Source organism: Rhinolophus sinicus, linkage group LG03 (genome assembly GCF_036562045.2).
Source record: "Rhinolophus sinicus isolate RSC01 linkage group LG03, ASM3656204v1, whole genome shotgun sequence".
Lineage (NCBI taxonomy): Eukaryota > Metazoa > Chordata > Mammalia > Chiroptera > Rhinolophidae > Rhinolophus > Rhinolophus sinicus.
In genome coordinates this window covers 11,775,312-11,801,462 of record NC_133753.1, presented here as the reverse complement: position 1 = coordinate 11,801,462, position 26,151 = coordinate 11,775,312, and the positions used below count along the sequence as shown (strand labels likewise).

At 50.1% G+C, this 26,151-nt stretch overlaps 1 protein-coding gene across 11 annotated transcripts in view; it reads right to left on the bottom strand.

The window, feature by feature from the left end:
• TTC7B (tetratricopeptide repeat domain 7B) overlaps nt 1–26,151 on the bottom strand; it is a 238,820-nt gene that overhangs the window by 26,480 nt on the left and 186,189 nt on the right. For all 11 annotated transcript variants that reach the window (XM_074327043.1, XM_074327041.1, XM_074327049.1 and 8 more), the window contains 2 exons: nt 21,585–21,725; nt 7,016–7,218 (listed from right to left, as the gene is read on the bottom strand). In XM_074327043.1, coding sequence (XP_074183144.1) covers nt 7,016–7,218; nt 21,585–21,725 — 344 coding nt within the window. The remainder of the gene's footprint in view (nt 1–7,015; nt 7,219–21,584; nt 21,726–26,151) is intronic.

The following is a 26,151-nucleotide window of genomic DNA, read 5'->3' as shown; positions in this document are numbered from 1 at the left end:
TTGGTCATGTTAGAGCAGAAGGAAAGCCACACCCATGGTCAGCTCACTTGGAAAGATGTCTCCCTCACTGTCAAAAGGATACAGATGGGCTTCCACCAGGTGTGACAGAAATCAGAGAGAATGACAGTAATGCTCAGGGCTAGTATTTACAGAGCGATAACGCAGCCTGTATTTGCTCATTTACCCGGGACCATGACACCATTAAGGGGGCACTATTACCATCTCCATTTCCCGGCTGAGAAAATGGAAGTACAGGAAGATTAAGGAACTCAGCGCAGGTCACAGAGTTAATAAATGACAAAGCTGGGACTTGAACCCGGGCAGGGTGGCCCCAGTGCCATGCTCTCAGCCTCTCTGCTGCCCTGTCCTTCAAGCCTCAGACGCTTCAGTGACTCCACTAGCATCCAATCTCAGTATCTTCCAGGCCAGCGCGGCTCCTAAATTGCAGTGTAACCTGGGGCAGGTTTCCAAGAGCAGTTTCCCTGTCAGTAAAAGAGACATTCTCCGTTTTACCTCACATAGGGACAACAAACACATCAGGTGTGGCGATCGAGGTTTTCCACGTCCTCGTAGAGGTTAATGCTATATTCATGCCAAGTATGAATAATTCTTGAAAAGGCCTCAAGCTATCAAAGGAGCTAACATGCAGCGCGTGCCATTAAAAGAAGGGAGAGAAGGGGGAATGAAGAGCAGAGACCCAGACAGCCAACAGAATGCTCTCTTTTCTCCTTTGCACCGTTAGTCTGAATGCCAGTTATGGCAAGTGAAGATAGTAGGGAAATTAAGGTTTGTACACTTTTCAAGGACTGTTATTAACAAGCACACAGGTGCACAGGAAAGGGGGGCAGTAAATAGTTCATGAGTCTTTCTTTAAAGAAAAAACTTGTTCTCCTTAATTTTAAAAGCATTTTTTTTCATCCTGAAGGAAAATAAAATATAATTAATAAATGAAAGAGCCTTCTCACTAGACTATGGTAAAGTTTTTTTCCTGTCAATCATTCTTTCCAAGTACGGAAAGAAAATCGATGCTTTGTTTGAAAGAAATCCACTCCTACAGACGAGCATTTGAAAGGGGAGGGGTATCTGGGTTCTGTTTCATTAGCTTAATTGCACCCGGGTCTTATCCAGAGCACCAGGAGGGATCAAAGACCCCTCTTCAGGCCTGGTTTCTCCAGGGGAAGGATGTGTGACCCTGTCCTGTCCGTCTGTGCCCTGGGCTGCTCGTGGCCTCAGGTCCCCCTTACTAGATTGACGGATAAATCAGACCGATGCACAGACACCAGTCTCTGGAGTAACCCTGAAAAGTTCACCAACTTCAGGCTGTATCTCTCCTCCAGCAGAGGCACAAACTAGAAGACATACCGCTAACTAATAAAATATGAGACTCAAGCAATTTTGTCCAAATCTCATTAAACAGATGGACACTTTAAAAGATGGGAGAGAGAGAAAAACACCCCAGTTTCATAATTTAGCAGTGCAAGCTGCCTTAGGCAAGCCAGAGCTCACCGCTTTCCCTCAATTCAAACCCTCTGTACCATCCTTTGGCTTGTCACGGATGGTGGGATAAAGCATTTTCCCACCGTAAATAAGCGTGCAAGCTGAAGCCAGTTTAAAAGAAACACGGACTTCACTCCCCGCTTTGAACTTCGAAACAGCCTTCTCAGAGTAATGTCAGTTAGTCAGCCTTGCTGTGATGAATTCAGGACCAATCTTGGGAGCTGTTAAAACAACTTAAAATGTAGTAAGAATCCGCCAGCTATATCCCCCTGCACTGAATGTCCCACGTCCTTCCAAACCCACCATCCATGTGGCGTGCCTTTGGGTATTTCACAGGAAAATGCACTTTTCAAACAGCTTAGCCATTCGCTCTGCCGGTCTTTGCTACGAAGGCATTCCCTTGGAATGGAACGGCAACACCACTTGTAAAGTGTTTACACTCCATGTCCCTCCAGATTTCTAATGTTTCAGAAAACACAAGATAATGGAGGAAAGCCTCAAAGGCGGCCTGTGTGTGAAACCTTTAGCCTGAAGCCATCTTGATTGAATGCAGGGTTTTCGTCCTACAATCCATCCACAGAGACAAACAGGCACTTGTGGACCCATCGTGCCCCAAACAAAAAGCTTTTCTATTATTAGATTGGCTCCTCACAATAACCTCAACACTGTTCTTCCACTGAGCAGAGGCCCTTCCAATTTCGCTGTGGTCCCCTTCTACAGCTGGGTGCTCCCCAGCTGGGCAGGCCGGCCTTAGCCACACTTCCTTGGGAGAATCACCTGGGCCTAACCCATCACCTCCAAGGTGTCGCCTCCCAAGCATCTTCCCCTTTCTTTCCAGTGCTCTTTTATCACTATGTCCTCTGGCAGAGGGGCTGGAAATTACCACCTTTTCCCCAGTCTTCCAGCTACCATGCTTTGAATGTCTTCCCGTTCCTGCCCCACCCTCCGCCTTGTCTTGGGACCTTTGACATTCAAAGGGATGGCCTCTAATGCTTTAAATCTCCATTTTCCCCACCTCTCACATCAGCTCTGAAATGTCCTTGGTTCTCTTGCCAGACTCGCCTTAGCTGAAGGGTATCCCTTCAGGGTGACGCGTCAGTTGTCTTCCCTCCCCTGCAGGGGTCAGGTAGGGGCAGGGGCTCTGACTCTCCAGTGCCCCCTTCCCAAGCTTTGCTGGGCCCAGTCCTTCCCCAGCTCACAGTTCTCCAGGAAACTGCCTCCCTCTCTCCACAAGCTGTCCACTGGCCAAGTCCTGGTGACCCCCACCATCTGCTTCTGCTCCTCACCTTTTCTCAGCCTGTCAAGTGCATTGGAGGGAGACCTGAGCATCCTGCTAATATGTTTGAGGATAAGTTTATTTCTCAACAATACTTTCCCCTTCTAGCCTTATCAACTCCCCTCCACACAACCTTCTTTGTTCCCTTCCACGTTCATCTCTCTCCTATAAGGTCCCGTTCCTTTCTTTCTCTCACATCTCACACTCTGCTCTCAAAAGCCCAGGCCGACGTTATCAGAGGGCAAGCAGATGTCCCTGTTTGCAGAGCCCTCCTGGGAATTGTCCCTGGCTGCCCTGAGCCTCTGTGCCTGCCCCTGGCCTGGGCAGCACAGCCCGGGATGCCATCCCTCCATCTACCATGAGCCCCATTTCTCTCCTGTATCTCGGCTCCAGATCGCAGAAGAACTGGTGGGGAAAGGTTGCCCTCCGTCCGTTTCGTTAATTCATTTTGGGTACTGGGAGCTACGGGCTTTTAAACATAGCATGCAAATATATGTAAATTTATACACTTATGCAAAGATGATATGATAATATGACTTTAGATTTTCTGGGAAAAGTCTGATCAGTCTACGTACGAATTCCTCCCCTTGTCAACACCATTGCTTTGTAATTCCCATCCGCTCAGCTCACTGCATCCCTAATACCTGCCCACATTCTGCTCTCTCTCTGCCTCTCATCTTCTGCTCACTCCTCATTAATATTAAACACTATTTTTCTTCTCCTTCTCTCTCTATGTGAATTTAAATACATATACGATGGCTAAAACTATTAGAAAATTTCACTGGGAGTTAATTTACGTTTCTCTTGTTAAGTCTGACCTTCTATTAACTTTAACGAAAACCATCTGCCAAGTCATTATTGCTTTTTAACTATTAATGTGTTTGCATTTCTGCTTAAATTGTACCTCTCCTGCAAGCTGGGGCAGGCGATCTGGCACATGCTCCCACTTACAACCCCTAGACACCGACAAGTAATTGTTCCTTATGGAGCAAGCGCGAGCTCCGGACTGTGCACAGCTTTCTGCAGGCGCCGTCGGCCACCTGGCCTCCATCTGGGTCAGACAATGTGGCTTCAGCCTCCGCAACAGCCCCTGCGGCCGTGCCCCCAGCCCCCCTCCTTCCCCACGAGCACCAGTGCCGACGCAGACACACTCTCCCTGCTCTGTTCCATGTGAACCACACCAATCAGCCTGCAGTGGGTTCCTTGCCCTGGAACCTCCGTGGTGGCTCCTGGGTGGTCTCTGGTGCTCTTGTTCTGAACACTCCTGGTGCCGACCTTCCGAGCCTTGGCCCGGGCAGGTGTCCCTGGCCCACCCTCGCTTACAAGCTCCTCTTCCTGAATGCCAGGCGCCCATCTCCGTCCCTGCCTCCCTCTGCCATGTAAATCTGGAGCCCTGCTTCTTCCCTAGGCCTGGATCTGGTAAAAAGACCAATTCTGATCCTGCTGCTGAGACCTTCCTTGTCACCGAGGGGCTTACACTCCAATCTGGTTTCCAGGAGGGTACAGGCGGGTCTTTTGTGACTCAGTAGGAGATCTTCTGTTTCTTTGCTTAATCTGGGTCTGGTGCTAATATTACACTCATTTATATAGCTCAGGAAACTGAGGCACAAAGAGGGTAATTTGCCCAAGGTCCCAAAGCCAGTAAGTGACAGAACTGGGATTCGAGTCCAGGCCTCTGTGGCCAGGAGCTTCCTCCTGACCCTGCAGAGGGTGTGGGAGGCCATCTTCCTCCCTTCTTCCATCCAAAGCCACAGAAACGCAGCTCTCCTGCACAGCGTGAGGGAGGCAGGAAAGAGATGCTGGGATGTGTCAGGGATGAAGGGCCTGGGGTTCCAGGACTGCCCCTCCATGGCACCAGGGGTTCCCACAGCACAGTGGGGCTCCTGTTGGCTGTGGGGTGCAGAGCTGGGGAACACAGGCCAGTGTGCATCATTTAGAAGGTCTCCATGAAGGAACCATCCATGCCACCTTTTGGGAGTCAGACTGGTCCCGGTCAGTGGTCGGCTTCAGATGACGAAAATCTAAACTCCTCAAAACTTGTAGGCTTGTTGGTCTCAGCTTGCCTCCAGTCTGGATGGGTTTTGAATATGTCAGGATGCACTCAAGAGTTTATTGTTATTATTATTTTCTACTGGTGAGACCTCCAAAGCAGCCAGTGTCTCTGAGTCAGAGAAAGCTCACTTGTTGCCCACGACCCAGCAGGCAAGGGCCCTGGCTCACCAGCTCTCCCATGCCCGGGCCACCACTGCTCCTTTCAGAAAGGAAAGCATCTGGCATTTGTCAGGCAGCTCAGGTGTCTTGACAAGCTCCAAAGGTGAAACCAAAAACTTTCCCAGTGCGATTTTCCTATTTGATCTTTGGTCTCATGTGTTCCCTTTGGGGACGAACAAGAAATAGTTCTCTGAATAATTGATAGGCCTCGAGGTAGAAACACGGTGCCTCTTTTTAATAAAAAGGCTGGGTACACGGCATTGATTATACCTTTTCTGCGATGCTCTAAAAAAAGCACGAGATCTCAAAAGCACTTATAAATTCTTCTTACAATAGTGAGACAGAAATTAAAAGCTATGTAATATTTTTAATCAAACAAACTAATGTTTGGATAATATATAAAATTATAAAGCCGTATTGAGGTACGAAATGCTCACAAAGGGGCGTTGAAACAAAACGAAGTAGCTGTAATTATTATAAGGTCTGACTGATTTTTAAACCTGAAAATGACTGTTATCCGTTTTCTATTTAATGAGCTAGCTGCCAGGAACTCTGCTGGGCCTGTTATTCAAATCATTGCATTCAGTTCTTGCAAATGACCTGGCTAGGTCGCAGCCCACTGCACAGACACATGGCGGCTCCTGGAGGCCACGCGACAAGCCCGAGCTTCCCTAGGAGTAAGGACGGGGGCTGAGTTTGGGCCCAGATGTGACTCGGAAGCACACACTCTTCCCACGATGCCTAATGCTGAGAACCAGCAGTTACTGCTCAGCTCTTGTACGGATTGCAATGTTACTATGACAAATGACAAGCAAATGCAGGCTTGGGGATCCTTCGGGGAACATTTTACCTCTTCGTTACCAAACCATATCCTCTTCAGTTGTGGATGAAAACGCACAGCCTATTGAGTTGAACGTTTCATTTTACAGAAAGGAAACTGAGTGCAGAGGGTTTATGGGCTTTCCCCAAAGTTAAAGAGCCAGAGAGCGACACTGCTGGGGCCACAACTCTGCCCCTGGACTCCTTGTCCAGTGCTCGCTTTTCCGTATCACACACCATTGATTACAGACGCCGGGCTCCCAAGGGCAGCGGACACAGAGGGCACCTCTGGTTCATTACTAGCTTTCCTTTCCTCTGGTTCATTAAGTCACAGATGTCCTACCACTAAGAATGAAATAAAAACTCAGTACCTGAGCCTAGCATGCAGGCCCAGACAGAGCAGGACGACTTTCCCCAGCTCCTTGGACCCGGTTCACTTGCGCGATTCAATTCAGACTGTCACAGGAAGACAACAGCAGGCTGATGGCTGAGCTCAGCATATGTTCTTAACAGATGAGACCCTCCAGAGTGGTAGGTCTGTTCCCCCACCCCACGGAAACCGAGGTAGTCAGGTGGCCAACCCCAAGGCGAGGGAAGGAGGGGAGCCCCAGGCTCTGGCCTGGGCATCCAGAAGAGGGATGTGTACATTTCTCGAGAGCCACTTCCCCACACAGTGTGGAAACTGGGGGGACTTACCTGGATCCTCCTCCGTCCTCTGACAGGATGACCCTACTAGCCAGTGGCCTCGGAGACAAGCTGGAGTCTCCAGCCCCCTCCAGGGAAGAGGGCTTCCCTGTTTGTAAAGTGCTCTGACTTTTGTACTGAAGTGTCCCCGGGGGATGGACACCCCCCAAGGTGGCTGCTATAAGCAGTGTGGAGACCAAGATGACAATGACAGTGCCCAGGGCCACAAGAATGTCTTCATGAAGCCCAGAGCCTCAGGGTGGCTTGGGCTGCTGGCCAGGCGCCCCCTGACTCAGACTCTCCCTTCACCACAGAGGACCACCGGGTATGGCTGCCAGCTCCTAGGGCCTCCACTTACATGAACCACAGCAGGGACGGCGCCCGCTGGCTTTGTGCACTGGGACAGCCTGGCAAGCTAATAATGCGTCTGGCCTTTGGAACCAGAACAGGGTTTGAGGGTATTGCGCTACCTGCAGCTTCCAAGCAGAGCCCCATCCAAGAGTGGGGGTCCCGCCGTAGGTCACTCACCAGTCGCTGCATGCTCTTCACGTGGGTGGGGCTGATGGATAAGGCTTCTTCGTACCACCGCAGGGCTTCCTCAAGGTTCCCTCGGAGCTCGGCAACCTGGCCACGCATGTACAGGACGTTGTGGGACATTGGGAAGAGGTTGGCAGCTTCTTGGGTACAGGCTGTGGCTTCTGCAGGCTTTCCAATGCCAATGTAGACTTCAGCTGTGGGGAAGACAGAAGAGTCAGATGCTTTCCTGCCTCAGTGCCCTGCAGAGGCCCTGCGAATGGCTGTGACTCTGGTTGGGGACATTTATTTACATTCCCCCCACGGGAGTCTGGCAGGGGCCCATCTGGAATACACAGGGCCCAGAGCCAGGCAATCCCCCACCCCGAGTGGAAACGGCTGCAGGCTGACAGTCTTTCACGCCCACAGTTACACAGGGACTTGAGTCACTCATACTGTGGGACCTTGAAGGGGACATGTGTCACCACCAACGAGAGGGGAGTGAGGCCTGCCTGTGTCCGTCCCCACCCAGGACACCTGCCCTTGCTCTGACAACCACGGAGACAGGGCTGCAATGAGCTCAAGGACAAGCAAGCCGGAGGCACACAGCCCCTCACAGCCCGTCCCCCTGGTGCCACAACATGTGACAAGGGCAGCAGACCGTGGCTACATGTTTATGGGCATGAAATAAAATGGCTGTTCCATCAGACGCTGCCCTCCGACCTGGGGAAGTTACTGCACCCTGGAGACTATTAACTGTATAACATCCACAAAGCCCTTTGGAAAACCAAGCTGTCACTTTCAAAAAAGCAGGAAAATGACCTTTCCTCCCAGCTCAGGCCCCAACCCTCCCAACTCTATGTGGAGGGTCACAAATGGCTCTGCAGCCCCGGCCGCCCCGAAAGAGTCCATCACACAGGTCCAACTGCCACCTGTCTGTCAGGAACACGCAAGTGCCGTCCTCTCCTTTCCACCTTGTCATCACAGGACCACCACCTTCCCAGAGCTGGGCCTGCATCTTCAAGGATGTCAGACTCCTCTCCCTGCTCCTCAGCCGTGTCAGCCAAGACTGCTGCCCAGAGCCCTGCCCAGGCAGCCGCTGTGTGCTGGGCCCACTGACCCCTCCTCCTACTTCCAGGCCAGCCCCTTCCTCATCTGTTCGGGCCTTGACCACTGGCCGCCACTCCTGGCACAGATGTCTGCACCTGTCTCTCCAAGTTACTTGTATGTATGTTAATATACTGTGTATAATATAATGCACGCAAACATAGAAACGGCAGAAGAACACAATAGAAAGTAGAAAACTTTCACTATTTTCTTTGCGCACCTGATGAGTGTGTCCTGTCGGCAAGGCTTCCTTGAGCCCCCACCTCCTGCCTCCCACCAGCTGCTGCCAGACCAGCCCCTGAGGCAAAGCTCTGGTTGGGTCGCTCCCCCTGCAGAAAAAACGTCCTTTCTGAAGGCCTTCCTGCTGCTCCCACCCACTCAGCACGACCCAGTTCCTTTCCCTGCTTTCTTTTCCTCCCTATACCAACTGATAGGTTTATCTTGTCTCATTACTGTCCCTCTAGAACGTAAGCCATACGCCGCACGAGGGCAGGGAGAATGTGCTGTTCACTGCCGGGTCCCCAGTGACTAGAACACTGCTCAGGAAACAGTTGCTGAATGAATGAATGAATGAATGAATGGTAACAGTAACAATAACAGTGGTTAATGAGTTCAGGAAACAGGAGCTTTGCGCCAAGAAAGGCTCTCATTTTCCCTTGCCTCTGTGCAGTGATCCCATAGGTACTGTTATACAGACAAGGAAACTGAGGCACAGAGAGGCTGAACAACTTGTCTAAGGTCCCAGGGCAAGTTAGGGGCAGAGCCTGGCTTGGAGCCTACGTTCTCGTCCTCTACAGAGAACAGTGTCTCCCCTGCACCAAATAATATCCAGGTCCCTTTTCCTGGCATTCAGAGCCCTTGGTGACCAGTTCCAACTTGCCCCCAACCTGTGTTCCTACTGCGCCCTGAACCCCCGGGCTCTCGCATGGTAAGCACTGCTGTTTCTGCACTCGCTTTGGTTTATTCTCTTGTGATACCATCAGTCCCCCAACCCTCTTCGAGGCCTAGCTCAATTGTCACCATTCCTGGGTGCCTGCTCTGACCCCACCCCGCCCCCCAGAGGGGAGCCCAGCCTCTGCACCTCTCTGTGGCTGTGTCCCTGGTGTGTTCTTGTGAAGGGTCTTGCTGTGGATCCATCTTTGCAGCTTCCCACCCCCAGCTTTAAGCCCAGAGACGGGAAAAGCCCAGGTGGTGTCACAGGGTTGCAATCTGTGTTGACGCTGCTGACTTCTGGCCCTCACCTAGTCTGATGGCGCCTCTGCTCAGCTCCCTGGTGACCAGTTACACCACTGATGACTCCTTAGGCCAAGAGGAAGCCGTGGAGAATGTGGCCCTGCTGAGGCCCAGAGCCACCCTGCAGCTCCCGCTGTCAGGTCTTCCGTCTGTCAGGCCTCCCTCAGCAGGGAGCACAGAGGGGAGGGCTGGCCCAGGGACCCGGGGAGGAGAGGCCGGAGCGCCCATCAGACATGGAAACTCAGGCAACGCCAGCATGTTACAGAGCCCTGACGGTGGCAAAGCTGGCAGCGCACCTGCCTCACCTGCTCTGGAGACTCAGCTCACCTGGTACTGATTGAGCAGGTACTTACTACACCCGGGGCTCTACAGGAACAGAGACGACACTATCTGTCCTCTGGTTTGGGCCCTCCTGGGAGATAAACACCCTCCTAGTGACACCGCAGGGCCGGCCAATGTCTTTCAGTAACAGTTCTTTCCGGCTCTTGCCAGAGTCAGACGTGTGCCCACGGCAGGTTCAGGTTACCTGAGCGTGGCAGCTTCTCGGACAGCTGTGTGGAACGCTCCTCTCCCTGCACACTTGTTCCTGACGTGCTTCCATTCTGGGGGTGCATTTATGTCCGTTCCCAAGCTCCCCAGGGCCTATGGTCTGTGGGTGGGTAAGAGGTAAGGCAAACCAGGCCTCTCCCTCTGCATCACTACAGGAAAAGGGCCAACTAAGAGAGCAGGGATTCAATGCTTCTGGGATTTTTGTACCAAGATTCAAGCGGGAGGGGGCGGGGGGCTTACACCCCAACATGACATGTGAGTCCTGTGCATGGAGGGTCCTCTGTGAGGCTACCGTGTCGTCGTCAGCTCAACAGCTGAGCTCTAGCTCCCTTCATGTGAAGAGGAAATGGAAGGCGGAGCTGAGCTGAGCCATGATCACGAAGGTGGGAGAAAGATACAGGCCTCCAAGGGCTTCTTTTCAATGGCACAGAAGTCGGAGGAGGAAACCGAGTCACTGATGAGGCCTGCACTCCTGAGGCAGACAAATGCATGGCCTACGCTGCTCCCGGGTCCCTCCATTTCAAGGTCAAAGGCAAGGACGTAGGGCACAGTGTACTGCAGTGATGTGCAAATCTTTTCCCCCATGGAGGCTCTTTTTTCCAAATTGATCTTAAGAGTGTGCCTCCTGCCTCCCCCTTGGCTTGGCCCCCTGTCCCGGCCTCTGAGGCACTGCTGGGGACCTCCGGGTTCTAGGGTTCACATCCTGTAAGCCACAGCATCATGAGAACACTGAAGGTGTGGTTCCCGCACCTGGGCCTGTGTGTGGCCCTGGGCAAGGCAGTCAGCCCCTCTGGGCCTGTTCACCGTTGAGGGGCCAGGATGCTGGCCCACATCTCTCCCTGGGCAGAGGTAAGGACCAGCTAGGAGCGTGGAAGCCCAGAGCCCAGAGGGCTTGAAAATGGCGAGGGTAAGGCTCAGTCGGGCCTCACCCCTTCGAGGGTACAGAGTGAGGAAACTAACGTGCCCCGAGGTAAAATGACTCATCCAAGCCCTGTGGCTCTATTTGGCCGAGTCTGTGTTTGGGAGACGCAGGTCCAGCCTTTCTGTTTTACCAGGGCTCCTTTGAGGCAATGGCTCCGAACACGGGCATACCTGGCAGGTACTGCAGGCTGGGTTCCACACCACGGCAATAAACCTAATATCGCAATAAAGCGAGTCACACGCATTTTTTGGTTTCCCCGTGCATATAAAACTCACGTTTACACTACACTGTAGTCTCTGTTAGTGTGCCGTGGCATTAGGTCTAAAATAACAATGTACACATCTTCATTACAAATCCTTGATTGCTAAACAATGCTAACCGTCACCTGAGCCTTCATCGCGATCTTTTTGCTGGTTGAGGGTCAGGCTTACCTCCAATTGTAAAGACTGTAATGTCTGAGAAGCGCAACGAAGCGAGGTACGCCAGTAGGCATCCCCCCTTTATGAGGACATTGCATCTTAATGGGGCACAAAGTCTCCAGAAATGAAACCTTAGTGGTGGGATTTCTGCCATCAATCAAATCCTCTGGGATGGGGTTAGGGGAGCAGAAGGAAAGGACTTCCTGGAAACCCCCAAGGGGCCTTCTCACCCAGGCACATGCTGGTTCCCCAGAATGCATGGAGGCCATGCAGGCATTTACAATGAGCTTCCGCTGCTTGGGAAGCCTTCCTTCCTTCCTGGGAGTGAGTCCACAGCTCCCACAAGGACCAACCTCTCTCCAGAAGAGGGTTTCACAAATGTCTACCCCTGATCCCTCCTCTGCATTTCCATAGCACCTGTGTAACCTCTACCATCCCCTCAGGCACAGCATCTGTGCGAGGGGACCCTCCAATCCTGCCTCTTGTTTGTGTCAGGTGCCCATCTGCCACAGCCCCCCCCCCCACTCCCGCCCCTAGGTCCCATCGGATTGATGCATTTGGGAGGACTGGGGCTTGCTCATGGTGGCCCCTCTGAGCTCTCTCTGTCTAGTGCCTTGTCCCTTGGATGCCTGCATTCTTGGTTTGTTCTTACAGGCATGACACTGGGCTCTCCCCCTGCAACAGGGAGGCCAGCAGTTTGGGACGGGTGAATTCCATTCAGCTGCGATTCATTAGGGAGCCCAGCTGAGACCAGAAGTCAAGCCACACCCTCCGATTCAGTCTCCGTAGCAACAAAGCTGGGAGTCTGATTTGCATCTCCCCACCCTGTCTATTTCTTAACCAGCTCAGAACCCAGGAGGTAGAGGAGTAGCATTCATCCTTTCCTAATGCCTCCAAAATATGATCAGTTATTATCTTTTCTGAAGAAAACTATGAGCAACTCCCAGCCACCGTCATCTCTGCATCTCAGCACAGGCTCTAGCACTTAGTAGGTGCTCAAGACAAGTTTGTAGGTGAATGAAGGCTGAATGAGGGTTAGAGGAGGGCAACCACTTCTGTGGCCCAGGTCAGTGAAGAGAGTCAGAGGCCAGAGAAGCAACAGCAAATGACATCTCCCTGACCCTTCCACCAGGGGCTAAATTCAAGTTACAAGAACAAATAAACAGAGGGCCTTATGAGCTTATTAAGAGATGTAAGAACTTGTACAGAAGGAACAACAACACAGAGGGCAGCTGGCTCTGGGAACTCAAAGCCGACACTAACACACTACGATGTCAGGGTTCCCCGCCGCAGGGCGGGCTCTGAAAAGTGACTCCCTGAAGGAGTCACAGGGATGAAGATTCTGTCCTGGTTGCTGGCAGCTGACAGCGTCTAACTAAAGGAAAGGGGATACTCAGGGTCATGGACCTTTCTACCTCATTCTGAGAGCTCAGCCTCTAAGCTCTGGCTCCTCTGAATCCCTTGCTTTGTCCCTGTCACCAGGGTACTATGAGAAATGTTGCAAATAAATTCCCTCCTCTGCTTGCAGACCTTCATTGGTTCCCTGCTGCAGGTGAATGTAACATGTTTGCTTCGCATTCACAGTTAGGGCCCTGCCACCTTTGCAAATCCCTCCCTCTCTGTTCAGCTCCTGGTCTCACTTCCACAACTCTGCTGGTGCCGTCCCTTCTGCCCCAAATGCCTTTCATGAATTGTCATCTGTGGAAGACCCACACTCTCCATTCACTCCAGTCTCCGCCAGTCTCTACCCTGCACACGATTTCCCCAGACGCTCCTGGGTAAACCATGTCTCCGTCACACTGTGGGTGCTCTGGGCAGTCCCTCACCCAGCCTGCCTTGTACTGCAGGGTCCTGCGTGTGTCCCACTAGATGCCATGCTCCTGGAAGGCTGGTATCAAGCTGGCTCCATCTCTGCATTGTACCACACCCCTAACTCTGCCTTGCACAGAAGACTTTCTGAAGTTATTTGCGAAACCAAACTAAAGATGTGCTCTGTGAAGGTCTGAGCTATGCTGTGAAGGTCTGAGAACTATTGCTTCCTTGAGGCGAAGAGGTATTCCCGCCTGGGGAACTTCAGCAGCAAGGCTGGGAACTGGCTCCGACCTGCCTGCCTGGGTTGTGCGGGTTGGGCACTGTGCAAAGGCGCTGGGCAGAGGGTGGCTGAAATCCAGCCTCGACTCCACTGGCCGGCTGTGTGCCTGGCACTGGGCTGCAACTGTCCCAGAAATATGAGGAAGCGCTTTTCTTCTCACAAAGGTGCCTTTGGCTAGCCAGGCCTGCTCCCTGGGGTTCAGTCTACTCGGAGGACACCTTTTATGGAACTCACACAAAGGGGCAGAAAATGGTAGAGGCAGCCCAAGGGCTGCACACAGTGTGGGTGCCATCACACCTGCCAATCCACCTGAGGTCCGGCAAACAGGGAGGAAGGAAGGACTGCACTCCAGTCTTGCAGGCCAGGCCTATAGGCCAGCAGGCAGGGAGCTCGGCCAGCCGACTTCTTGACCCCTAAAACCATTTCATTTACCCCAAACCCTGCTTCCCTAAAAAGGGGGGGGGACTTGTGCTTGGGAAGCAAACCTTAGCAACTTGGTCTGGGACACGCCCTGCCCCTGGAGGGCAGAGGAGTCCCCAGGGGAACACAGGTGTCTGCCTGGAGCCGCGGGTTCTCCCTGGGCATACCTCCCGTGTCTTCATGCCTTCGCTCTTTCATATCAAGATCAGCACGAGGGCCAAAGAGAAAAGGGGTCAGATGTCCTTAGGAGGTTCCTGTCATCGAGGTCGTGGGGAGGGCTTCATCCTTATCAACTCTCACTGGAATTGCTCTTTACAGTTTCTTTGTTTGGGGACTCTGGAAGTGAAAGGAGGATGCCACGGTCCTACCTGAGCTTCTCTGGCCCAGGCCCAAGCTGGGGTCTGCAGTCCCTAAGAAGAGCAGAGCCCAGGTCCTGTCCTCACTGAGGGCCTGACCAAGGCCTCCCACAGCGTCTTGGCTCCCAGACTGACACTCATTTCCGAGGATGCGAAGGGCTGTCAATCTGTGTAGTGATCCCTTCCCCAGGGGCTCGGTGGGATGGAGAGACAATCTCCATATCCCCACTGCATTTGCGGCACACTTTATCCCTTCCCAGGCCTTGCCCAGCTGTTTTCCTGACTCCTGAGTCCTTTCCCAGAGTCCCCCACCCCCTTGGCTGACCTTGACTCATCATTTCAAGAGAAAACAGAAGCTAGCTGAGCTGACCTCGCGTCTCTTCTCGCACCAAACCCACATGGTTGTCCATCCACGCTGCCCCACTTCCGCTATAACCGAGGGCCAATCCCTCTGCCTGTGCCCTGGACCCTACCAGTCTAGTCCCTTCTCGAGAGGTCTGTGCCTTCACATGTCCTCTCTCTCTTTTGGATGACAAGGGTCTCAATACTAACTTGATCACCCCATCAGCCATCAATGTGATTCAGTGTTGGCCATTTTTAAACCCCCTTCCTTGACCCCACATTCCTTCCCAGCTACCGCTCATGTCCCCACTCTGCTCCACAGGGGTTCTTACAAGGAATGTACACCCGGCTGCCCTCCTCTTCCTCACTTGCCATCCGCTCTGCAGCCCACGTCAGCATGGCTCCAGCTCTACCATGCCACTAAAACCTGTGTTGTCACGGTCACCAGCAAATCCCAGCTGCAGAGTCCAGCAAAAGCTTTTGTCTCCACCTGACTCAGTTTCTCAACCACGTATCCTACCAGTCACACCTCCCTACAAACAGTTACTTTTTTACCTTATTTTTTTTTTATCGGCTTGCTACCTGCTGAGCACTCCCCATGCGTTATCCTGTGTCACTGTCCCAACTGTCCTTGTTTTGCAGAGGAGAGCACTGGGACTCAGAGGGATTAGGAATAAGCTGCCCAGGCCACCCTGCTGTGCAGACCAGGTGGGACCAGGATTCCACTCTCCCCACTGGTGACACAGGCTGCTCTGTGCCCCCTTCAATGGCCTCCACACCGCCTCTCCCGGTCTCCTCCCACCGTGCTCCCCACTCTCTTCTGTTTCTTTGGCCTTTCTTCTTCTCCCCAGATTTCCAATGTGGAGGTGGGAGGCTCAGGTCCCTGGCCCAGCCCTCTCCCTCCTCCATCGACATTCCCTTCCTAGGCCTTCTCATCACCCTCCCTGGTTTTAATCCCCATTCCCCAATTTGTTTCCAGCCCAAATCTTAAGTGTGGGCTTGAACACCCAGGGCCTGCCTGACTTCCTCACTTGCATGTCCCCAGGCACCAACATTTCTCAAATAGGACTCAAGACTTCTCTTCCTCCCTGACCCCAACACATCCGCCCCCCCCCCCCCCCCCGGCTTCCATTGCAGAAAATGGAACCACAGGCCACCCATGGGCTCGAGCCCCAAACGCAGGATTCTTCCCTCCCCCCCACATCTAGTCCATCAGCGAGTGCTATCAGGTCTACCTCAGAAAGCAGCCGGGTACCCACTCCTCCCACCTCCACCGGCAGCACCTCAGCCAAGCTGCTCTCCCCTCACGGGAACCAGCATCCCTGACTTTCATTCTGCTCTTTCTGCTTCCACTTTGGCTGCCTTTCATTTCATTCTCCACATTGAGGGAGTGATCTTTTAAAACCTCAGTCTGATCTTTTCACTCACCCCTTGAAGTCCTTCAATAGCTTTTCAGGGCTTTTCAGATTAAAGGATCTGGCATGGCCCTGCCTCACGTTGGGCCACTTTGTTGCTTTCTCTTTAGGCTTAAGCCCCCGGGGCCCCTGCCATTTCTCGAACAGCAGCTCCCTGGGCGGGGCCTGCAGGCCTTTCCATGTGCTGTCCTGGGCCTCCCACCATTGTCCTGACCAACTGCCCAGCACTCCTCAGCTCCCTGCTCCCAGTGCTCCTGCCACCACCGGCTCCCACTTGGGGAAGACCTCTGCTGCCATTTCTCACGGGGAACCACTCCCTTCCCTTATGTCACTCCGCACGGTGGGAACGAAGTCTCCTGTCACTGTTTTGTTTCGCATTTGTAAACTGCATGAAGGGAGAGACGCTGTCTGTCTTCATGACCACTGAACCCCAGAGCCCAGCTCCGCCTGTGGCATGCAAACAGATGCTCAGGGCTAGTGGAGAGCCCAGCCTGGGCTACAGCTGGGGTTCTGGGGCCACGCTGGCTGGGTCTGAATTCCGGCCTCTCCACTTATTAGCCAAGTAACCCCAGGCAAGTGATTGACAGCTGTGTCAGTGTCTTCATCTGTAAAATGAGATGAACAGAATCTTTGTACCTCCTAAGGCTGCCATGAGGACTAAACAGGTGAAGACAAAGTCCATTGAATAAGGTCTGACACATGCATGGTCCTGGATAAACGCTAGTCACCTGCTAGTTGTAGACCATTCATTAAACCGCCCGGGGCAGAGGAAGGGGCAGGTCTGGTGGGGCTGACTGATCAAGGCTGGCTCTGGGTCAGGCAGGCGTGAGCCCTGGGCACCGCGCGTTCCCTCCCACAGGTGCTCCCGGTGCGGTGACAACACCACCTGTCTGGGAGCTGTCTTCATTTCGTCAGGGTGGCCTCAGGGTGGCCGTGCCACAGGACTGTCCCTGGACCCTGCTGAGGCAGCCCCAGGTGGCTGGGAGGGGCCTGGTTGGGGGAGGGGCGAAGGGGCCAGGCCAGGCCAGGGCCAAGGAATTCGTGAGAGTATCACAGCTTTAAATTCCCAGCAGAAATCTGAAAATCTGATCTTGCACATCTAAGAATAGCCGTTGGTTTCGACTGTGAGAGGTGCCAAAGTAAAAGCTATAATTATTAGTAAGTAACAAGCAGAAATTAACCACCTACTGCAAAGTCATTTTTAGCTGCCATCCCAGTGTGGGAATTGAAAGACGGGCACCAAGAAGCTGTGTGGCTTGGGAGAGGCTCTGATTCAACTCTGAATTACTGTGACTATGAATTTCCGACGGTCAACAGTAAGGGTTGCATTCTAAAGAAGCTGGATGGCCCTAGTGAGATGTGTTTTGAGGTGTAATCTCCTAGAATGCTCTGACTCAGCCTCCTGACTCCTGCTGTCCTGCAAAGCAGAGGAAATTACCTCTCTGACCTTCTTCATACAATGATGAATATACAAATGGCACTGGAAGATACTTGGAACTTTCGGGAAAAGAGACCATAAAAAATGGGTAGCTGCTTTCTAAATAGCCTATGAAGCCTAGATGCCATAAATAGAAGATTGATAACTGTATTTAAAAAATCTGGCAAGAAGACAAAAAACACAAACAAAATAAAAATGAGGGGAAATATTTCTAGCACATATCACAGACCCAAGGCAAATTTCTTTGACATATAATAAATGCTTACAAATCAAAAAGAAACACTCAGTATCTAAGAAGATAAATGGGCAGAAGCCATGAACAGACAACTGAAATACCATTTTCACCTTCAGATTGGCAAAGATCCAGAAGTTTGATAATTTGTGGGGTGGGAGGGACGTGAGAAAATGGGCATTCACACATTGTTCACTGGAATGTAAATTGGCATAATTCTGTGGAGGCAACCTGACAAAATTTATCAAATTAAAGAGTATATACCCTTTGATCCATCAATTCCACTTTTAGGAGTTTATCTTACAGATACAGAACAATACATGTAAGGATACTTATTGATGCATTATCCACATTGTAACAGCGAAATACTAGAAATAATCTAAGTGTTAAATCAAGAGAGTACTGGTTAAACTATGGTAAATTCATACAATGGGTTTCTACTATGCAGCTGTTACAAAGCGTGAGTCGGCCTTATGTGCTGATAAGCAGTGATCTCCGAGGGTGTATAACATCTCTGGAAGGTACACAGACTGCTAACAGTGGGTGCCTGTGGGTGAGGGTGACTGAGGCTCAGCGGTAGGAGGGAGCCTTTTTACTCTATGTCTTTTTTACCTTTTCAACTGTGTAACAAATGCATGTATTATTTATTCAAAAATATTTTTAAAAAAATTGTCACGTAGGTCCAAACAAACCAACGCACAAAACATGTGCAAACCAGGCAGGTCGGCTACTGAGTGACCAGAGGAGTCCAGGTCAGGAGGAGGAAGGCCTGAGGGAAGAGGGAGCCCAAGGCTCAGGTCCGTCACATAGGAAGGAGTGACGCTGTGTGGTCAAGCATACCTGGTCTACCTCGGTTGGTGCTCCCCTCTGGCCTTCGGCCAGATTCCTCAAAGAGCAGACGAGGTTCAGGTGTCCTATTCATGATCTCTTTGCCATTCAAGTGGGCATACAAGTGGCCCAGGGACCCTCTCATACAATGGAGTGGAAACCTGAGGTCGTCTCAGAGTGACCTGACCAGTGAGCCTGAAATCTGGAGCCCCCCGGGGCTCCCACCACGTGTTCCCACAATGCTCATCTCACCAGAAAAAACAACCGAGAGAGAAGAGACCCACCAACACCACAGAAATACCAGGGCCTTGGGTGTTAGGCTTTGGTCTAACTAGTTTCTTCTAGAGCTCGCAGAATTTACAGAATCTGGCAGTACTGCTAGAGCTGTTGATGGACGCAGATGTTAGCTGGTTTCCATAGGCTGTCAAAAAACACGGGTCACTTTTATTTTGCCTCTCAGAGCAGCAGAGCTCAAACTACATATGGCAAAACTTTACAGTTCAGTGAGGCTGTCTTTTTGAATTTCTTCTGAATTTACCTCTTCAAAGACTATGCGAATATGTGATAGGCTTCTAAATCTTGACTCAAAGTCATTGCTTTGAAAGAATCAATATGGCACAAATCCTATAAAGATTCTAATTTACTCCATTCATTCAAATTACATATAATATTCACTATATGCGCGCAAGCAGTATGCATATTCTGCCCAGAGTTTATCAGGCAGGTATGACACTCGATTACCATAAGTTCAATTCCATCAACTTGTAGAATGTTAAAAGCCATACCCGTTAACTAGCGGGAGAGCTTTATTCTGTCCTATTGGCTACAGCAATGAGACATGGATGTTACATGATTATATAAAAATTCAAGGGTAGCTCTAATGTTCTAACAAGTGGCTACCAAATTTCCTCCCAAGAGTCATCGTAGGCCCCACAAAGGGGAACAGAACAGTGGGTAACTAAGTGGGGGGCAGCAAGCCACTAGTGACTCTCACTCAGGGATTAACTTTTCCCAGAAGCAAGCTAGAGAAGCAGTGCCCGTAAGCTCAAGGGGGCGAGTTCCAGCCCAGAAGGAAGCATTCGGCCCTTCTGGTGTTTTAGATGTTGGCCCTTCAGAAACTGGACTTCATGCCCAATTTGAGAGACAGCCCTGTCCCCGCACTGGCTCTGCAGGTTCAGCCAGTCTCTCTGGTGGCCCGACACTAAAACCATAGTCCTTTCTGTTCTCTGCAATCATTCGTGAAGGCGACTGACTAGGACACACAGGCCTGGCCCGGGGACAGGGCTTCTCCGCAGGAGAGCTGTGGAAGAAGGCGTCACTGCCGCGGCCCTGCCCTGGCTCATGGAGGACCCGGGAGAGGCCCAGTGCTGGCAAGCATCTGTGCAGGAAGAACAGTCAGCACCCTCATGAATCATCCCTCTTTTGTACTTCGGCTTAGAGGAATATCATTTGTTAATTTACGGTAGTTGTTATGGCTCAATTAAAGATGATGACACAGAAGAGGCTGGCTGAGCTTGGCTCTGGGACATGCCAAAGCCAGGTAAATCCAACCATGTTTTCACATATGAAGATCTGCCAATGGGTCCAAACGAGGTTGAACATCATACAATTAGCCTTGGCAAAAAAGGAGTAAACAGATGGACAACAGTGGATAATAAGCACTTTCCTCAGCCAAATTTGGGCTTTTACCACCCACCCTGAAAGGCAAACCTGCAAGGCCCAGGTGGGGTCTTGCTGATCAAGTGATACGTGGAGGGACAGACGTTACCTTTGATGTAGAAATATAAATATGTAAGTAAATCAACAGCCATCACCGGCTCAGAGGCTGTACAGCGGGGTTCTCGTTGCTAAAAGGCCTGTGTGCTGGATTTATTTTTGGGATTTCCAGCTATACAGAAACAGCCGCGTGAAACTGGAGGGGCAATTGTACCTTCCTAGGTGAGTTTCCAGCTCAGCAGCTGCTGTACCCACCTCCCTCTCCGTGAATTACCAGGAGTGCCATCAGAGAGTGGGAACATCGGACACACCGCCAGTCCTCTGGCTTTGATAGGGCACCTGTGTCATCTATACACCTGTCCCCTCTCCTGGGGACTCCAAGACTTCACTGCAGGGTGTGCCACGCACTGTGTATCAGCCCTAGGAGATGGGCACTATTAACCCGACTGTACAGATGGGGAGACTGAAGCTGAGAGGGACGCTATTAACTCAAGTCTATACAGCTGCTAAGTCGTAGAGCTGGGACTCCACTCCAAGTCTGCAGGACTCCCAGACTTCTGGGCTCGGGACACTGTGCTATGCTGTGTCCTGAGAAGAAAGTCTAAGGTGTAGCTCTCTGGCTCCGGCAACAGTACAAACCCTGCACCCCACACAGCAAGCTCCCTGGGATCCAGGAAGTCTGATTCAGAGAATCTTTCCCGGATGCCTGCTCTGTGCCAGCCTCTGGATCGGGGTACTGAGGCAAGGGAGGAATGGGCAGATACAGGGTAAGTCATGGTTCCTGCACAGAAGTACAGTAGTCCACCCTTATCCACGTTTTCACGCGGTTTTAGTTACCTGAGGTCAACCGCAGTCCGAAAATATTAAATGGAAAATTCCGGAAGAAAACCAGTCTTTAAAGAAAGCTTTAAATCACACACCGTACTGAGTAGCATGATGAAATCTCGCGAGTCCTGCTCTGTCCCTCCTGGGATGTGACTCCCTCCTTTGTCCAGCATATCCACGCTATATATATGTATATATAGTACCCACTCCTTAATCACTTAGTAGTCGTCTCAGTTGTCAGACCGACTGTTGCAGTATCGCAGAGCTTGTGTGCAGTAACCCGTACTTTACTTAATAATGACCCCAGAGTACAGGAGTCATGATGATGGTGATTTGACAGGCCAAAGAGAAGCCAGAAAGCGCTTCCATTCCATTAGTAGTTATTGTTGTTAACCTCTTACTGGGCCTAATTTATACATTAAACTTTATCATAGGCATGTATACATAGGAAGTAACATAGCTATGTAGTATTTGGTACTATCTGCAGTTTCAGGCATCCACTGGGGATCTTGGAACATACCCCCTGTAGATAAGGGGGGGGTTTACTGTAATACCATTTTGGTGTGTGACTACAGTTTTGGTTTCTCCTGATGAAGGGCTGTAGGCCAACGAGGCAAATGCCCACAGGACCCTGCAGCCTCTGGCTGTGGGTGGGGTGGGGTGGAAGGCCCAGTGGGGGCAGAGCGGTACCTGCATGGAGCCAGATCTGTGCCAGCGTCATCCAGGGGTGCAGCGGGCCCTGCTTGGGGGCGCTGCTCTGCAGAGATGAGGCCACTTCTGACAGGGCCTGCTCCACTCTTGAGGCTGCCACCGATGTGGCATGGACAGAGCCTGTGAGAGGTTTTTGAGAAGACGGCATCAGAAGTGAAAGGACAGACCCAACCAACCAACCACCCGCCGCCTCCCACACACAGACATGAGTTCAAGACATACACACACCCCTTTCCCCAGGATGTTTCTAAGTTTTATTGTCCATAAAGATACAACGATTACAGCTGGAACCTTAGTTTCTGCCCTTGGCTTTAGCTAATCTCTTAGTCAACAACCAGAGCACATGCTATGCCCAGCGCCCCCTCCAGAAGCTCAGACTGTACCGTGTGAGTGTTGGGGGCAGGGCAGGGTATAGCTAGCACACAGCTATGACACACCTGTTAAAACATGGCATAGATAAAGTCTACACAGTGAACTTACAAAGCACCGCTCTAAGGGCCTAAATCTGGAAACAGTGTGGGGTGGAGGAAGGAGTCATCCTGGCCTCCTGGGATAGTACTTGGAGTAGATGGGGGCCATTCTCAAGACAAACCCAGCAACTTCCCATTTATTTCATTGCCTGGCCTTCAGGAGGTAGGCAACACTCCTAGATTTGGAACCATATTCTAGAACATGACTTAACTCTAGGGAAAGCACTTTTGCCCTGCGTATAAACAGAAGTCTATTCTTAAGGCTACCACTAGGCTAGTGGAGGACGGGTGACAGCAAAGGTGCCTGGGGCTCAGAAGCTGGAGCTGCCTACCTCTTACACGGATCCTACTGTTCTGAAAGGATAAGAGTGGGAGCAGACTGAGCACATTCACTGGTCAAAGGAATGTGGTGAAAGAATTTCCATTCAGAAATCGAATGAGTCATGTTTGGATACCACCTTCAAGCCAGGGCTTGTTCCCCACTCTTCCCAACATTCACTCTTGGAGGTACGGTTTCAGAACTGAGAGCAGGGGTCTCAGTTATTTCAAATTTAAAACTGTCGATATCTATATTCACTGGCAACATTCTTAATTTATAATTCATCATAAAGTTTAATATGGACATGAACATTGCAACGTCATTAGTGGTGACTATCAACTTATCAGAAGGTTTAAAACAGTGACAAGATATAAAGACAGGTGCTGACCACTGAAATAAGTCGAGTTGGTTATACTCTGGATAAGTCGAAGTTGTGAGCATAAAAGTGATTTCTGTGGGGCTTTGAAAAGCAGGGTAATTTATTCATTTTAAGAGTATTTGCAGCACTAGACTGGCCATCCATGTTGTGTTTTGGGAACAAATGAGGTTGTGTTTTGACTGTTCCAACGTGAAGGAAACATGGATTCCTCTACACACACTCAAATCCCTCGGTGGGGGTTTGGTGCACGTGAGTCACGGGAGGTAGAGGAAGCCAGAATGGGATCTACCTTCTGGGTAATCCACAGGCCGACTTGCCTGCGAGGACTAGTGATTTTCAGACATTGGTCCTGTCCAAAACGTCCATGGAGACATTTGGTCCACGCGAAAAGGTCCTTGACATTTGGTCACATTTGCTCCTATCCGAAAGGTCCATGGAGACATTTGGTCCTTGCCAAGAAGATCCTTGAAATCTGGAACCCACGGATGTTTTAAGTGTGGATGTTTTGGGAAGGACCAAGTATCAAGTAACTTTTGGCGTGCATGAAATATCTTAGAGGACACTGTGGACAGGACCAAATGTCCTGCAAGAGGACCAGCAAGAGGCGTGTGCCCCTGGGAGAGGACCGCTGCGTCCTCCAGAGTGAATGCTGTCACACAAGAAGGAGGAACTTGAGGCCCAGCTAAAAGTCACTAATTGATGCCATTCTGCTATAGGAGAACTGATAAAGTTCGGCAAAAATCAACCTCGCTTAGACAAAGTGTGTCTGACTACTTAAAAAAAAAAAAAAGTCTTAACAGCAATTTTGATTAAACTGCTGTTGATTTTGGGGGCCTTATTTTGTGTTTAACCTTTTTTATGGAAAAATCATATTTTAACTTGGATAGCAAGGACTTGACATACTTTCCCTGAGACTTTTAGTAGCAACTATCAGTTAAATCAGCGAGGTTGCTATACGTGGACATTACCTCGCTGGCTTACTTTCTCCCCATCTTGAACAGTGGTTCTCAACCTTGGCGTCACTTCAGAATCACTTGGGGATTTACAAAATTCATGAGGCCATAGCCACACCCCAGACCAACTGAATCACTAGCTCCAGGGGTGGGGCCGTGCATGTGTTTGTTAAGTCGCCCAACTGAGGCCAATATGGAGCTAAGACTGAGACCCACTGACCTGGAGAGACAGGAAGCAGATGTTACTAACATTTGGTCAAACAAAGCTTGAAGGCGTGTTCTACACGTGGCAGCCCACGTGAGCTCTCCTGCCCCACTGTAACTCAACAATCTGGGGAACAGTGTGTCTCAAGCCTCTTGGTCTCTGAATCCCTTTAGACTCTGAGAAGTTATTGAGAACACTAAAGAGATTTTGTTTGCATGAGTTATATCTATTGATATTTACCATATTAGAAATCAAAACAGACATGTTTAAAATAAACAGTCACTATTTATTTAAAAGTAACGACATACAATAAACTAGTGCTCTAGAAAAATTCTGCAAATTTTCTACCAGGTTCGTGGCTCCTGTGCTACACGGACTTGTGACTTTTGGAGGGGCTAATTTTGCTTTTTGGATTAACTGCTTTGTTTGGTCTACAAATGAACGAACCAGAACTTTTGCCAAAGTTCCTTCTCTTTGTGATATATATATACAGCTAAATTAATTCTCCTTATAAAAATGTTTCACTGTGAATTCTGGCGAAGGATGACAATGATGAGTGATAGCAGTGGTGGCTATCAGTTTTAGAGAACCTTCCATGTTTCAGGCACTGTGAGAATACATATATATATTATCTCATTTAATCTTTAAACAACTCTTTGAGGCAGGTAACAATGCTATCTGCATTATTTAGATGACAAAATTGAGATTTAATGAGGTTATATAATTTACCCAAAGTCATATGGCCAGCAGGTGGCAAAACCAGGACTCAAACACTAGCCTGGCTCCAAATCCAGCCTTTAAATGCAGCTCTGACACCACCTCCTCCAGGAAGGCTGCTGGGACGCTTCCGTTTCTTCTCCCTATCACCGCCCTGTGAAAAGCTAGGCCTTGGGCCCTCAGTGCTCCCATAACCCCCCGTGGGTATGGTTATCACTGCATAGACCACGCTGTTTTATGTTACAGTTAATATAACTGTCTCTCCTGTTAGACTGTGTGCAGCTCTAGAAAACAGGAACCATGTCTTCTACTTAGGTATTTTCAGGGGCTAACAATGCCAGGTACGTGGTAAATACTTGTGGAATGAATGAATGAATGAATGAATGAATGAGTACTGTCAATAAACATGTCACTGTACAAAATTTAGAAGAGAGTGGTCCCTTCTTTTGGGTACTATACTCTCCTTCTCTAATAATGGCTCAGAGGCCAGAATCTTCACTGTCTCAAAGGGCTTTTCAGTGTGGCTGTCATCACATCCAACAACCTAGACTAAAAATGGCACTGCACCTCATTTAGTGACGTCCCCCATCTTGAATGTGACCAACTCATTTGAATATGGAACATAACTGAAGTTTATCAGAAATAATTTTTTCCTTCCTAGTCAACCCCTAAAAAGTTTCATAAGGGCAGAGACCCTTTGTGGTCTTAACTAGGGGTGGATATTAGAGAATTCAGATATTTATTAATAATAGCAGGGAACTAACAATACTGGTAAAATTATTTCATAGTTAATGCCTACTATTCCTGGCAATCACACAAGTGAAATTCTTGCATTGGATTAGAATTTGAAGGAAAAAAAGGATACACATCAGTATGAATCAGAATGAATGTATCTGATTAAAAAATATAACGAAAACAACTTGTATCTTACTGTGTCATAGGACTAAAACGGTACAGGTTAAAATAGCTACTGGGTGTTGATCTATGTAGGTAAACAACCAGAAATGCTAGTCTAGCTAACATAGTTTTAAAGCAACCCTTTTCTCACCAAAACAAATGTGTTCCTACAGCATCCATGGGGTGGAGAGGATAATTACCCTAAGAAAAATGGACAAATCGAGGCTTGAAAAAGGAATTAGAGGGAAGAACATAAGACATATTTCTAATTTGAAATCTAAGGCTCTGGAGAAAGAAACTTCCTAGTCATCAGGTTCGACAGGTAAGCGATGGCAAGTGTCCCCAGCTGCGGTGCATCTCTTATTTATCACATTCATTTGAGACGTGCTTATCACTGTTGTAACCCTGAGGGCTGAGCAGCTGCTGTGCTCCAGCAAGTCCCTGTCACAGGACACAGTGGCTCTGAAAAGCCACTATGAAACGAGAGGAACTGAGAGCTAATGCAGGCAGTGAGAGCTCACCCTGAAATCTGGCCCAGGTTCTGTGACCTAATTGCCCCAATGGTACAGGGGGTGGGGTGGGGGAGGGCAGAGGCCCTAGAGCTGA